The 16,204-nt window shown below is 48.7% G+C and overlaps 1 protein-coding gene across 1 annotated transcript in view; it reads right to left on the minus strand.

Moving 5' to 3' along the window:
- aplp2 (amyloid beta (A4) precursor-like protein 2) overlaps positions 1-16,204 on the minus strand; it is a 60,628-nt gene that overhangs the window by 25,665 nt on the left and 18,759 nt on the right. The window contains exons 2-3 of the mRNA XM_064301125.1: positions 3,871-4,044; positions 1,521-1,650 (exon numbers count right to left, since the gene is read on the minus strand). Of these exons, the coding sequence (XP_064157195.1) occupies positions 1,521-1,650; positions 3,871-4,044 (304 nt within the window). The remainder of the gene's footprint in view (positions 1-1,520; positions 1,651-3,870; positions 4,045-16,204) is intronic.

Below are 16,204 nucleotides of genomic sequence, written 5' to 3' on the forward strand. Positions count from 1 at the left end.
GGAGAAGCCAGTGAAACCTCAGACTCTCTTATGAAAGTGATTATTTTTCCATTAAACCGAAGAGGGATGATTGCCGCTCAGACGAGGATTAGGCCCCGATTCAGTGAGTGTGACAGAGCAGTGTGTGAAAGCGCGAGACGGACAGAGAAAGACGGACAGAGAGAACAGGATATGAGATGAATGATTAAAATAGTTTTTTGATTAAAAAAAAAAAAGAAATTTAAAAACCCTGTGAGTTGAGCCAACGGCTACAGCAGCAACAACAACGTACAAATATGAGACATGGAAAAAAAAAACACAAGCGCTTATCTGAACAAGACAATGAGGGAATGAATCGGGGGGGTGGGTGGGGGGGGGGGGTGTTCCGTTCCCTGTCCCGTGTGCCAACGGCAAGATGACAGACTGCAGTGCCAGCGCTTCATCTCCCCCGCACCATCCCCCCCCCCCCCCGTCTCACCCCACATCCAAAAAATCTGCAATCTCTCTGCGCCTTCGACTGTCAGCCCATTTCACAGTCCACTGGCGGCGCTAATGGCTTCCCCGCCCATAGAGCGCCACTCAATCACTGATTGGGAATGACAGAGAGACAAGGAAACGTGGAGTGGGGGGGGGACGGGGACGGACGGGGGGAATGGGGGGGAAAAAGGGGATTCGGCTATTCATCGGCAAATGAAAAGGGAAAATGCCAGCTCAGATAGAGGTGGGGGGCTGGCATGGGAATTTACGCCAACAAACACAGACTGTCCCTGCAAGCACAAAACTTTAAATGATTTACACCAACAAACACAGACTCTCTATCCTAGCACAAAACTTTAACTGATTTACACCAACAAACACAGACTGTCTCTCCAAGCACAATGACAGAGCGCGTATAACATAAAGGATAGTGCAATGGAGACAGAGAGAAGGAAAGAAAACGAAGAGACAAAGTTCAAGAGGGAGACGAGAGCCGGGCCATTCCAGTTTGAGTATGTCACCAAAACAGAGGGCAGGAAGAGAAAAACAAAATGGCGACGACATCATCAATCGCACACACAGAAAACCCCCCTCAGAAAGAGCACCTGTGGCTAGCAGACCTATGGCATGAGCCAGCAGTAAAGAAAGGAGACTCCCACACACTGCTAGTTTTACGGCCACCATCTGACTGGGGGTGGGGGGGGGGGGAAATAAGACCGTGTTTTATTGCGCTACACGCTTGCATCGCCATAATGGCTTCTCGGGCTCAGCCAACCGCTCCTGGAGCACGTTCAGCCACAATCTAGAACCCGGATCTGCCGACTCACTGGCTCAGGGGCCTGGGCCTTATTCGATTGCATCCCGCCGTCTTTATTACCGTTCTACATCATCTTCAGCCGAAGGTTGAGCTGGTCGACGGGACTTAGTGACTCCGACACAAACGGCAAAGGATGATTTGGGGGAGAGGATTGGAGAGAGAAACAAGAGACCCTTTCCTCTGCTGATGTGCACATCTCATCCCTTACTGGTCCAATCAGATTGGCCGATAAGATAGGAGCACTTACCCAGGCATTTGAAAGGCAGCACGGCGTGGGCGTGGCCTTTGCACTGCTTCTTGTCCTTCCTGCACCAGTTCTCGATCCTGACTGGCTGGTTGGCCTCCACCACGTTGGTGATCTGGAGCTCGGGGTACATCTGCGACAGGGAGAGATAAGAGCTTTTTAGAGCTACGAAAACCCCTGATCTGCGCCTTGTAATCTCAAGATAACAGCAGCTCATCCATTAAAAGGCTGCAAGATTACTTCTGCTCTACCCCCAGCGCTGATCCAAGTTCCATTGATCCAGTAATACAACACATGGTCCTGACCCAAAGACGCACTTTGCAGTTTGTGAGATTGGCCCTAGTAAGTGTTCCCAGTGCTATTTTACCGGTCAATGGTTGACTCGAACTAAACCAATGAGGATTCTGACATTACATTTATGGAGCGAATTTAAAATGAATTGATGGTCAATGAAGATTTTGACATTTATGAAGCGAATTTAAAATCAATTGACGGTCAATGAGGATTTTTGACATTTATGAAGCGAATTTAAAATCAACTGACGGTCAATGAAGATTTTGACATTTATGAAGCGAATTTAAAATCAACCGACGGTCAATGAGGATTTTTGACATTTATGAAGCGAATTTAAAATCAATTCTCAAACTGCCTCAACTGTAATGGAACTGACCCCTACAAACCCTGCTTCACGGCGATACGGACGACTGAATAATTAAACGGAAACGCGCGGCCACAAGAGCGACCGAAGCGGAAACGCCTGAGAGAGGGAGCGAGAGGAAAGGCCACGATGAGAGAGGGAGATATGCGGGGAGAGGAGAACGGCTTTTCCTAAAGCGGTCTTTAAAACTTTCCGATTGCTCCGTGCGGAGAGGACAGCAGTTGTCAGTCACTCTTGCGCGCAGCCGCTAGGGAACGGGATTTAATAATGCAGTGAGTTGCACACGCTTGCGTGCTCGCTCGCTCGCTCAAAGCAAGCGTTCTGCCGACTGCTCAAAAGCAGCCGGCCCCCAGAGGAAAAGCTCTCAGGTTTGACCTTCCGGCAACACATCTGTTGACCAATGAAGAAGCGAGCTTGCCAGATCCGTGGGATTGCTGGCTACGGCTGGGAAGGAAATGCTGACACACAAGAGCTTGTTTTTGAGACCGCATGACTAAAGGCAACTAGCCATCTACTTTACCAGCCAGTGTAATACCTCGACTGTAACCTGCTCAACCCATTTTGATTATTTGCTGTGATTGATCCCTTATTACATTTCTTATACGTCCATTCTGCCCTTTATACTGGGCCAGTCAGCAGAGTATGGCCCCCCCCCTCTATATCCGGGTTCCTCCCCAGATTTCTCCCCACTGGGGAGTTTTTACCTCCCTGGCTTGCTTGTCGGGGGGGTTCAGGCCTGGTTTTTGCCCAATTTTCCCTCTGTGACTCTGCATAGTGTCTTTGTCAGAGTTCCCTGTAAAAAGTGCTAAACCAACAAAACTGATTTGATTAAAGCGCTTCAGTGGCTGACGCTGATCCTGCATTTATACTTTGACACACGGCTCAGGAGGCTGATTTATGTTCTATTGTGCAACGCGGACGCGGTCTCAGTAAGGCTGTGCAGCCAAGCAAGGAACGGAAAAATGGAGAAAATACTTTCTTGTGAGGATACTTCACACAAGATAAACAAATACGGCTTAACTTCACTTAGCTTAAGGCCAGCCTACAATCATATATAAGCGGCTTGCCGTGGAAATTCCTAATTCTTGCTTCAGACGTAGCAGACTTACAGGAAAGCCGGGCCAATGAAGACATGGTCTTATTGCTTGAAGGTTATGTAGTATGAACTGGCTTGGGCAAGATCTGCTATAACAGATTCAGGAGATACTCAGCTCCTAGGTTCCTGCCATCCCCTCTGCTTACCTGCAGAGGTTTATGGTTATGGTTGATTAACAGGAGTTTTTGATGCTATATTATGGTACAGAACAGACTGCAGTCTATTGCTACAGTACTTGTTCACACATCCTTGACAAATATGCATTCAAGCCATGTTAAATTGGAATGATTCTGCTTTAACCCTTTGAAGAGCAGGTCTTTTGGAACGTTTTTTTTTTTTTTTAAACTGTTAAGTCTGTGTTCTAGAACCCTGTTGCTTTCGATCACCAGTAGTGATTGTTACATCAGCATTAGAATGTTCAGTTAAGAACAGTCTAATCACATACTGGCGATCTTTTGCCTTAAAGGGTCAATGGTAGAGAGGGAAGGCACAGAGTATCTGGAGAGTCTGTAAATTCCGCACTGCAGATGGGGCACAGTGTGCTATGTATTATGCCCCCCCCACAGCCTCGTGGGCACTGTGGTGTCACAGCATCTCACCTCCTGACAGTACTGGAGCACGGCCGCCTTGGTTCCCACGCAGCTCTGGGTGCCGGAAGGGTCCGGCTCCCAGCGGCCCGTCTGGATGTTCACGTGCATGTTGAGCTTCCCGCAGAACATGGCCACCTGCGGCTCGGCCACCGCGAACCCTGTACCTGCATTGGCTGCCAGAGCCTGGGGAGGGAGGGACAGAGGGGGGGAGAGAGAGAGAGGTTAACACAGGATCATACAGCCACCATGCAAGACAACTGACCTCAGAACCATTCATTCATTATCTGTCCCTTTGTTTTCTCATATTCACCTTTTCATATTCAGGGAGGTAAACAACCAAATTCTCTGTGAACTGCTGACCTCTCCTTAGTTCAGGGAGAATCATAACCTTAAGTCCTGGAGGGCTGCAAAGTCTTCAGGCTCTGTTGTTTTAGCACTTAAGTGCATATTTAAGTCACTGTTTAGCTGAAGAGTCCAGCAGACACTGTGGCCCTCCAGGACTGGAGTTAAACCTGCAGACACTGTGGCCCTCCAGGACTGGAGTTAAACCTGCAGACACTGTGGCCCTCCAGGACTGGAGTTAAACCTGCAGACACTGTGGCCCTCCAGGACTGGAGTTAAACCTGCAGACACTGTGGCCCCTCCAGGACTGGAGTTAAACCTGCAGACACTGTGGCCCCTCCAGGACTGGAGTTAAACCTGCAGACACTGTGGCCCCTCCAGGACTGGAGTTAAACCTGCAGACACTGTGGCCCTCCAGGACTGGAGTTTGAGATTCACACTGTAATTCAAGGTCAAGCAAACTAAACCGTGAAAGAGGCGGGGTTTTTCTAGATCCTTCTCTCTACTCTCCCTCTCTTTATTAATCTTCTCCTATAGCTCTCATTCTTCCATTCCCTTCTTTTTTCTTCTGCCTTTCCATTCATTTGCTCTCTCTCACTTTTCCTATTCCTCACATTCTCTCCATTTCTGTGCCATCTCCCTACCCCAGTCCTTCCTCCCTCCCCTATCACTATTCATTTCCACCTCTCTCCACTTATTGTTTTTTCTCTCCCTCTATCACTCAATCACCCCTCTCTCAGATGAGCTAATTAAATAGCGAATGTTCTCCCCGCTGGCATTTAGAGCTGAGCAAATGTGTGGTGAGAGCAGAGACAGGCAACACACACACACACCGCACACACACACACACATACACACACACACACACACACACACTACATACACACACAAACTATGACTCACACACAACTACTCACACACACACACACACCGCACACACTCACTCACACACACACACGCACATACACATACACATACACACACACACACACACCGCACACACACACACACGCATACTCACACACACACACTCACAAACTCTCCCATACTCACACACAGAAAAGCACATGCACTCACAAATGCATCACACTCACAGATACACACACGCACTCCCATACACACACTCACATACACGCACAAGACAAAAACCTAGGCCAATGACCTGTATGCGTACACAGTTTAAGCAGAACAAGGATACTAGCTTTGCTTTAAGCAGATTTATTCACTAGATGCATAATTAAACAGTCGTGTTCCCCAAAGAACCACACGACATGTTAGTATGTCATCTTTGCTGACCTCTCTCTCGCTCTCTTTCTCTCTAGTTCTAGCTAGCCACAAATGGAGGACACTGGGGGGGGGGGGGCTGGGGAAATCTCCTCCCCTCCTTCTCAGTGTCCTTCCTGTAAAAACGGAGGCCGTTTTCATTCTGTGAAATTGACAGTTCCTCTTGCCATCGAGGCGAGGGTAATGACGCATGCCTTTCGTTTAATGACACCCTGAACATTCGGGACTCTGCAGGCACGCATTAAACTCCCCTGTTGGTCTGTAAATCAAGAAAAGGGCCAATTCCCGCGGCTCGATGGAGCGGGAGAGAACAAGCACAGCCCAACTGTTTATTTGTTCAATGCAAAGTTTTTTTTTTTTTTTTTTCTTCTCTGCACCTTGAAGTCTAAATAAGCTGAAAGTGCATAAAGTCTCTTCTTGAGGCAAGGTTCGGCGCAAATTCCTTTTTAACCTCTAACACCTTCTCACTAGAATATTAAACTGACGTGGCACCGGTCTGATCACACATTTCCGATTCAAATCGTGTACGCTAGTTAGAGCCCTTTGTTCTACCTTCTACGAAAAAGGATCTCTCATGCCCTTTCTGATAAGGTTTTTAATTCTTTGTGACCCAAGACGCTGACCTGCTGAATGTTGGGCACCTCCTCTGAATGTCCCAATCCACACAACTGTATAGTACCATTTGGCAAAGAAGTTCGGGCCTGAACACTCTCGCTGTGTCTCAGTCCCAGGCAGTGTTTGAAGGAGGCATTTGGCCACCTGTCCTTTCAAAGGGACGTCCTTATCCAGTCAAGTCAACAAGGTTTCAAGCCAGCAACGTCCGGCATGACATTCACAAGGTGTGCAACTGCTTCAGATATGCTAATTTCCTTCACAAAACAATGGCAACTGGTGTCACTGCCAGTGGTCGCAAAGGGCCAAGTAAGAACTCCAGCGGCATGCCAGTTGTTTTTATTTGGAATTCAGAACAACCGTAACCATGACACCAAGCTGATGCTTTGCGAGCTGATGGAGGCCCTGCAAGGTCTCCTGCGTTGAATGCTGATGTTGCTTGGAGGCGGCAGTTGACTTGCAGGGAGTAGATATGCGATGGAAACAGAGTGACACCCCATTGATTCCCCGTCATGCGAAACAAAAAAACAAAAAAGAAATTGAGCAAATAAAAAGCGACTGGCTGTCGGCTGAAGTTTGACAACAGCTGTGTGCTGCTGAGCTAATGAACTGGCTGGGGATGGGGAAGAAAAGGAGAAAATAGGCTAAAAAAAAAATATATATTTTTTTTTTTTTTTTAAAGAAAAGGGATCAAACCCGCGCAGCGACCCAAAGCCGATTGGACGGTTTGTGGGAGTGCACACCTCGCTCAGCTTTCACACAGCAAACCACACACGCACACGAAGACGGAAGCGCCGGAGGTCTGCATCGGGCCAGAAACGAGGCCCCGGCCCAGCTTGAGCCCGGCGTCTTTGCGAACGGACCCCGGACCGGCCCGCCGAGCCCTCGACACACCGCGAGCCTGAACCCGAGAGGGAGCCCGAGCGCTGAAATAACAAGCCCACAAACACCAAACGGCAAATAATGCAGGAAAAAGTCAAGCCAGGGAGTGCTAACTGCAGGGAGTGGGCTGTCTGTCCGAACCAAGGAAGAGCCCGTCTCTGTTCCACGGTGCTCCTCTCCTTCTTAGTGGCTGTATTCGAAGCAGTATACTATACTAGTAGTACATAATGATTTGACCAAAATGTAGTATGCAGATGCAGTATGAAAACCAAAGTCAAGACAGGGATGTTGACAGCAGGGAGCAGGCTGTCTGTCAGAACCATGGAATAGCCTGTCTCTATTCCATAATGATTTGACTAAAATGTAGTATGTAGTATGCAGTATGCAGACCAAAGGCCCCATGAGGAAGTTTCACGTAGCTAAAAGGGACAGGAAGTTGTGAGTCCTTGCATGAAGTCATTCGGTCGCAGACAGAACGAGTTGAGAGTTGAAACAGGGACGTATACTGGGGGAGAGGTGACTCGAGCACTGGGCACTGTGAGTCTTATCCAGCGGAAAGGAATGACAAATATTTGAAGTTGAGAAGCACATTGATGGTTTTTTTTTTTTTTTTTTACACAAGGTAAGGTGCTGAATGGGCTGATTGTATTTGTCGTTGTGTTTGTGCGGGTGTGTGTGTGTGCGCAGGTTTTCAAGTGATTGCACGTCTGTCCAACTTTAGGTGTTTTTGTGACCGTCCCTCCAGTTCACTGCAAGAACTCATGATGGAAAAAAAGCTTTAAAAAAAAAAAAAAAAAATTGTGCTGATATCTTGCGGAGACATTCTGCAAAAGAACAGAAAGAAACAACTCCTCTGCTCTGAGACCCAAAGTCAAGGCTAAAAAACGCGCTATCAACAGCAGGGGCGAAAGAGAACAGTCTGTGTGTGTGTTTGTCAGACGGGGACGAAGCAGGACAATTACAGACAAAGCACAGCTGCAGAGATCTAATCCTGGCCAGGCACAAAAGCACAAAAACAATAATGACACACACAAAAAAATAACAATCATCATGAAAAGGAAAAAAAAAAAAAAAAAAGTGCTAAGCACAAGCAACAATAGGTGACCTATATCAAAGCAATTTCAGTGAGGGTTTTGGGGGGAGGGTGAGGGGGGGGGGGAGGCGGGGGGGTGACCATGGATTTACAAAGATGAAGCTCAGCAACATTCTAGAACATTTCTGTAAGATTTGAGAACCACGTGTGTTGGCACTCTATGGTTTTAAACTCCTCCCATTTTCGTCTTGCTCTGTAGCCCCACTACCCCCACCCCTGCCCAATCACACACTCGCATACACACACACACACACACACACTCACAAACACACACACACACACACACACACACTCACAAATTTGTTATATTCAATCATATCTGTAGGTCTGTCTCTTAGAGAGACTACAGATGAGCACTTTTATGCTTTCCAAAAAAATATACGCTGGCTTTTGTTTTAGCTCTGTCAGCCAGGTGAGCTGCCCAGTCATTGTGCTGCAGGACACAGGCTGACCAGTGGGGGCGCTCCTGCGCGATCAGAGACATCCCTACTGACCGCCAAACCCACCCACCATGTGTGACAACAGCAATGTACGCCAGATAACGCTGGCAATGTCAATATCCAATGCAAGTACAGAGGACAGATGGTACTTGACTATGTAGCTAAATCTACCGCAGTCCATTGATGCAACGGCTCGACATCAGTGTTTATTTCTGTGTCCCTTGTAGCTACATGAAATAAATAGATGTGTGGATAGAGCAGGTCCCCAAGCTGGGCCCATGTTTTTGAGGCGCATTACCTTTCAAAATATTTTGCAGCTACAAAAGGTTCACGCTTCCTTCTCCAGTGACCAATTATTTTTTGAGAGCAACACAGAAACTGGAGCGCTGTCCAATTTGTTGGCATAATAAGTACACTGATGGCTTGAGACTTGAGCGTACGGCATCAAACTAGCCAGCTAGCGAGAAAAATCGGTTCTTTTCACCGACGGCAAAGGTCTCGCCCCTGCCTTTTCCCTGACAGCGGGACACCCTGAGCACTTCCCATGAATCTTCCAGGACTTTCCCGGATGGAAATACTTTCAGAGGCCGCAGGAGCGCCCAAGCCACTCACCACGCTCACGTCTACTTATGAAAGAAAAACTGGAACCGAAAAGGTCCCGAAGCAGTGGGAGACCCACCAACATCCACCTGACGGCCTGGACAGGAGCGCAGTGCAGGACTCGTGTGTCTCCACAAAACCCAGGTGAATCCGGCCAGCTCTGGCGGACTGCCCCCCCGACCCCCCGACCCCCCCGCGCTCTGCCCTGCCCTGCCCCCTCTGCGATTCGGGGGCTCGGGTTCCAGTCGCCCCTCGCTCTCGCTCTCTCTCTCGCCGGACTGGGCGGGAACAAAGAGGGGCCTTGTTGTGCGGCAGCGCCGGGGCTCAGCGGCAGGACTGGACACTCTGACCTCATACCGCCGCTCACATTCGCCCGCCCGCCCGCCCCACCGCCACGCCAGGAGAAAAGAACAAGGAGAGAGAGAGAGAGAGACAGAGAAGAGAGAGAGAAGAGGAGAGACAGTGAGGAGGACACAGAAAAGATTAATTAGAGAACGGAGAAAGAGAGCAACACAGAAAAAATGAGGGAAAACCAGGGGGGCTTTGAAACCCAATGATAACTACAATAACATGTGCCTGATGGCAATATCCCCCTCTCTCCCCTCTCATTTCCTGCACTGATAGTATTTCACCATTTGGTGAATACTTTCACAACTGAAGTCTCGTGGAATTGTGTTCATTTAAAATTCCAAGGTTAGAGAGAGGAGGGGAAGGAGAAAGTGATTAATGGTAAATTATAAAGACAAGTACTGCTTTAGAGCCATGGCAACAAACCCTGTTCCTGGAGAGCTACCATCCTGTAGATTTTCATTTAAACCCTAATTTTGGAGAGAAAACCTACAGGACGGTAGATCTCCTGGAACAGGGTTGGTTACCACTGCTATAGAGCAATGTGAATTGCCTCAAATTTTCAACATTTGCCATTTAATTAAGGAAAACAAACCCTCTGGATTCCCATGCCTCTGGGAGAGAGGAAGAGGAAAGGTAGAGAGAGAAGCTTCTAGGTCATGTGAAGGAGGTACGTTTATCCTGTCTTTTTTTTTTTTTAAGTTAGAAGGCAGAGTCTGCTCTCCTTCACACCACAGTGAACAAAGTCAAACTCCGATGCTAACTCGAGAGCTTGTGCTGTCAGACAGACCGATCAACCACCGCACACCGATTCTCTCAAACACACGCCATATGCTGCCTCTCTCTCACACACTCACACACACACTGACCAACCACAGACATACACACACACACAGACTGACCAACCATACGCACACACAGCAGACCCAAATATACACACACACACACACTGACCAACCACATGCGGACACTACACACACACACACACACACTGACCAACCATATGCAGACACTACACATACACACACACACACACAGACTGACCAACCATACCACCAGCAGACCAATATCACACACACACACACTGACCAACCACATGCGGACACTACACACACACACACACACACTGACCAACCATATGCAGACACTACACATACACACACACTGACAGGGCGTCGCTCTGGCTACGGGACCCAGCGCCCCAAGGGGGCGAGGAGGGTAGCGGGCACTAAACACAAAAAGTCATTCCACAGACCAAAAACCATTTTACTTTCAACGGACTGATGGAACACAAATGTAAACAGCCTAATGACAGTCAATTGGATAGGGCTGGATTTTATTCTCAGATAAAACGCATACTTGTACAAAAACAGATGCCATGAATATTTAAGTCAAAAGGACAGCATGTAAAAGCATGACTGAAAAAGTTTTTCCCAATGTGAAATTCAATAGAAAGTTTGGCTTAAAGACCAAGTAGACCGCAAAACAACACAAACAAAACTTTTTTTCCAGTTTCGCGAACGCTCTGGATTAGCAGTACAATACAGCCTACACGGTCAAACTGTTTGCTGGCCTCTAAGGGGAAGCAGACGGCAAAATAAACAAACTGGGGGACATTCCCTTCTGCCCCCCTCCCCCTTTTTTTGTTCCTGTACTATACATATGATGGCTGAAAATACATTGCTGCCACTCGGCAGTTAAACATTTCATCATGGAAATAGCTACACGTCATTACCCTGCCAATAACAGCAGACTGCCCTCTGGGACCCAGTAGGTCTCATGCCAACACGGAGATATTAATGAACTGGTACGATACGTCCACTGATTCAGAAACTCCGACGTCAATGTCATTATGACAATATAAAGGGTTTTAGGGCTTAACCCTTTTGAAGAGTAGCTTTTTTTTGGAATGTTTTTTCAAAATCGTGTTCTAGAACTTTCTGGTGCTTTCAGTTACCAGCAGTGATTGTGACATCAGCATTAGAATGTTTAGTTCTACCCATTTGTGATCTCACACCTTAAAGGGTTAGAGCTGACCATGTGACCTGCGGCCAGAATGTCTATTTCCAGAGGGGTTGAGGTGACATAAAATGCTAAAATAAATGCTTAGTACTGTGCATCAGCGTTCACACCATTCCAATTCAATGCCAAAACTTTAATGTGAACTGCTAGTTACAGTGTGCGTGCAGTTGTTTTGACACACGTTCAAAAGTTTTTAATTCCATATTCAAACAGATGTCACACATTTTAATGAGAGAAAAAATGTGAAAACTCATTAGAGGAATCTGTTGCTGAACATGACTGAACAAAAGAAAAAAATGATTGGACGCACGCACGCGCGCACGCAGACACCCAGCATTAGGACACCAATACAGCCCTTCAGATTACTGCAGGTGAGCATTCTCAAATTTTACCAGCATCTATAGTTAGGCCTAAACCATTTCAAATACACCAAGGTATGGCACGTAGAAAACGCACACAAAACCTATGCCATAAATAAAGGGGGGAGGGGGAATCAGGGGGGGGCACTGTGTGTGTTTATCAGGAAGTGGTGCATGCCAAAAGGCCGGGCAGGATGATAAGGGTCAGGAAGGACGGGGCAGAGGCGCTATTTGCATATGGGCTTTAAATGTCTCCTCTTCAAACGAGGACTGCGGTCCCAGTGGGGGTGGGGGGAGGCGCGCGGACTGTGTTCCCCGTCGGTGGGGTGGGGTGGGGGGGGGGTGGGGGGGCAGGAGGGGGGAGGACTGTGTTCCCGGTTGGTGGGGTGGGGACGTGCTCCCAGTGTGGATGGGGGGGGGGGGGGAGGGGACTGCGTTCCCGGGGGGGCCCCTGGAGACAAAAGGGAGAGTTTTTTCACCCCCGCGCGAACGGAGAGCTCAGCACAAACGGGGCCCATCTGTTTTCGCTGCGCGGCTGTGACAATTCACAGCACGTCCCATGGAGTGACTCACTGCTCCGCACCTCCCCCCCACCCACCACCGCCCCCACGCTCACCCCCCAACCACAAAAAAAAACATGCACATGGCGCTACAAAAGGCCTATTCTGGGAAACAAGGGTTGCGCTAACTCCCCTTCTGGGCAATTTCGGGAAAAAAAAAAAAAACCCCAAAACGTTTCGACATCTGGGGGGGTTACGCAACAGGGGAAAGCGGCTTTGTCAGCCTCGTCCAGGACCGCTGCCTCCGTGCGACGCGCCACGGAGTCACATCTGCCCGACTGCCGTTAAATGTGCCTCAGTTCTGCCCAGCCCCCAAACCCGTCAGATCCGCCGGAAGTACTGTACACCTGCCAATAACACTCTCTCAAAATCACAACTACAAGTTAAAAGGCCAGTAGATAACAGGGATATGGGACAACGGTAGCTAATATAAAACAGACTAAATCACAAATATTCAGAAATATAAGCTTTGTCAGACTTCTTTGTTTTGGTTGAAAACTAAAGTTCAGCAAAAAAAATAAAAAATACACATTTGAGATCATTTGAATGAAATTTACTGTACACCATACAGACCAGTGGAATATCTGGATGGAGACACTCGCGCACGCACTCACGCGCACGCACGCACGCACGCACGCACGCACACACGCACACACGCCTGCTATAAAAGAGTACCACCAGGTGTCCTTCAGCAGTCTGCGTAAATGTCACATGAATGTGAGGCTGCAGCGGTACAGGGGGAGCTGGGCGTGGCCAGATCCAAATGCTGAACACGCAGGAGCGTGGTCCCCAGCCACCGGCCTGGGGCTCATTAATAAGGACCCAGTCCTCCCCTGGATGGGCCGACTTCTACTGCCTTACTGGGAGATTAAAGGAATGTAGAAACGACAACAACAACTAAAAAAACACTTATCCCCAAACTGAATCACCTTATGCAACCAAGTCAGCGCGAGAGCTCGTGACATCAGTGGTTATCCAACTCAGATTCTCACTTAGTAGCGAGAGAGAGTGTGCGCCATTAAAATTTGATCATGAGAACAGACGGACGCCGAGCTGCGAGAGGCGGACCCGTTTCCCGTTTGACGCGTGTGAAGCGCACCAGGGGATACAGGGTGTGTGTGTGCGTGTGTGTGTGTGTGTGTGTGTGTGTGCGTGTCTGCGTGTGTGTGTGTGTGTGTGTGTGGAGGGGAAGCGTGCACTGCATCCCTTTGTGTCAGAGAGAGAGAGATAACCTGGACGTTCTCCAGCCACGGATTGTGCAGATCGTGAATAACAACTTGTTCCGTACGCCCCTTGTCGCCATGGCAACCCTCCGCCAAAAGCATCTCAGCTATTCACACGGAAAAAACTGTGATCGGGAAGGAGAAAGGAGGGAGAGAGAGAGAGAGAGAGGCAAGAGTGCGAGAGAGGAAAAAAAAGAAAAAACAGAGGATAGGGAAAGGCAGAGATGGAGTGCAAAAAAAATTTCAAATTAAGAAAAAATGAGTGAAAAACAAAGGGGTAGAAGAAAGAAAGCAACATGAGAGAAAGAGGGGAAAAAAGGAGTGGCAGAAAAGCCAGGGGTGTTTGGGGGGGGGGGGGGGGGTCGGCAAGATGCCCATCTTTACCACCTGGCAGCAATAAAGCGGAAGCAGCAGCCGTGCCCTCCAAGATGCCAGTCCTGCACTGCGAACCGCAGCATTGCTCACAGCGCTGGCAAGACCTCACACCTGCACCTCCAAACCACCGGACAGGAGCCATCACGCCGTATCCCAAACCAGAGAACTTACGACACTCTAAGGGAATGGTGCACGGCTTGGTGCCCTTCAGGGGTCCTGGGGCTCACCAGTGGAGCCCTCATTCTAGCCCCCCCCCCCTTTTCATTCCCCATTCGTAACCATGGTAACACCGATGTTCCTCACTTCTGCAAGTCGTTCCGGCCAATGGCAGCTTCTGTGTGAACGTGCAACGTGGGCATGGTGGGAGGGGCGGCGGGCTAGGGGGGGACGTATGCCTAACTGTAATGATATATAATGCAGTGCGATGCAACCCACTGGGATCAGCAGCCACTGACTGGATCAGACTAGCATCGACTGTTACAGTGCGGGAGATTTTGGTAGAGGAGAGCAGCAGTTGCATATCTCCATCTCACTCCTGTACCTCAGTGACAAGCATGGCACACGGGGCAGTCCGTTTGGGGAAACGGGATGGGGTGCGGGGGGGTTAGGGTGTGTGTGATGGGGCGCACATTCACGGTGGAAGAAGCATAATCTGGGTCATAGTTCTGTACAGCTAGCGCGTTGTTCCTGCTTGCCTGCATGGCGTATGAATGAGAGACACTGCATCCCAAAGGCAGGGCGACTGGCAGTCAGTTCCTCTCTGGATCAGGATCAGAGAGCTGAGCCGGACACAGGGGTAGAGAGAGAGGCAGAGGGGGGGGGCCCATTCTCCCTCAGGCGCATTCTGACACAGATTCGAGTCCCCAGGCTGCCACAACATGCCCCCCCACCCCCCGCATCCGCACTATCTCCCTCAGGTGCCCAGCCCAGAGCCTCGACAACGCAGGGTTCACATTTATAAGCTTCTCCTTGGGGTCAGTACGGAGCAGGTGCCTTTTCCGAGTGACAGGAGGGAGGGAAGTACGAGACGCGCGGAGTCGCCGCAGGATCGGGCGACGTCAAAAGGCTCCTGAGAACTTCACCAAGGGCTCTGAGGGCCTCAGCAGCAGAGATCGCGCGCACGCGACGGCCGCCAAGGACAACCGCGAGACCAAGGGAGAGGGGGAGGACAGAGGGGAGGAGAGACGAAGGGAGAGGGGGAGGACAGAGGGGAGGAGGACCACCGGAGGATGAGACGGAGGGTTCAAGGACCATGAAGACTTTGCGGGAAAAGCAGCAGGTGCAAAAGAGTACTGGATTTAACAAATTCCTTTTAAAACTAAAGAGGTGGTCTCCGACATCGCAAAATGCATCCGCAGGATTGCATCCTCAGGTTCTCAGGTTATCCTGTCGACCGTACCTTACACACCCTTTTTCTGAGGATATGCATCTTTTCCCATGGAATAACTGTATAGGGTGTCTTCGTACAACACTTTGTTTCGCCCACACTGGTTGACTTTCAGTAATATTTTCTGCGATTCCTTATTGAGCGGGCTGAGAAATGTGCGTGAGTGAATTTGTTTCATGAAGAGTATATTAAAAAACAAATTCATTATTGTATTTTTCAGTGCACAAATAGGCAAGGAGACTGACTGAACATCATTTAATCAATTTTAGAGTGAACAATCAAAGGGTAACTGGCCAACCAGTGACATTTTAGGTCAGTTTTGCCATGATTTGCAGTGCGTATGCTGTTTAATTTTTCTAAATTTAGGTTGATGGTTAAAAAGGCACATTTGTGGATCAGAAGTCAGAGTTCTAACGGACTCCTAGAGAGCAACGCAGGGTTCACTCCGTTAAGCAAACAGAGACCATTCCACAAAAATAAATAATACGTTTGGCAGAACCGGCAGGATATCCCATTTCAAAATAGCTGCACATGCTGTTGAGAAAGCGGGCCAGGACAGTTCTTCATTAACAGAGGGAACTGACTGAATCCTCCAGCCAAAATGATGCTCCAGATCTGGCTCCGAATTAGCCATGATTCTAACAGAGATCCTATTGTTCCTATTGTTTTTATTTTTTATTTTTACATAAGCATTTAGGCTAATTACCAAACAGTGTCATATAGAAGCCTATAATTGTAAGGTGTTTCAATTCTAGCCATGGAATTTCACTGGGGAAACTCTTGGCTGTGGCGCACTTGTTAGACTTTATTCTTTTT

The sequence above is a fragment of the Anguilla rostrata genome, chromosome 12, assembly GCF_018555375.3.
Source record: "Anguilla rostrata isolate EN2019 chromosome 12, ASM1855537v3, whole genome shotgun sequence".
NCBI lineage: Eukaryota > Metazoa > Chordata > Actinopteri > Anguilliformes > Anguillidae > Anguilla > Anguilla rostrata.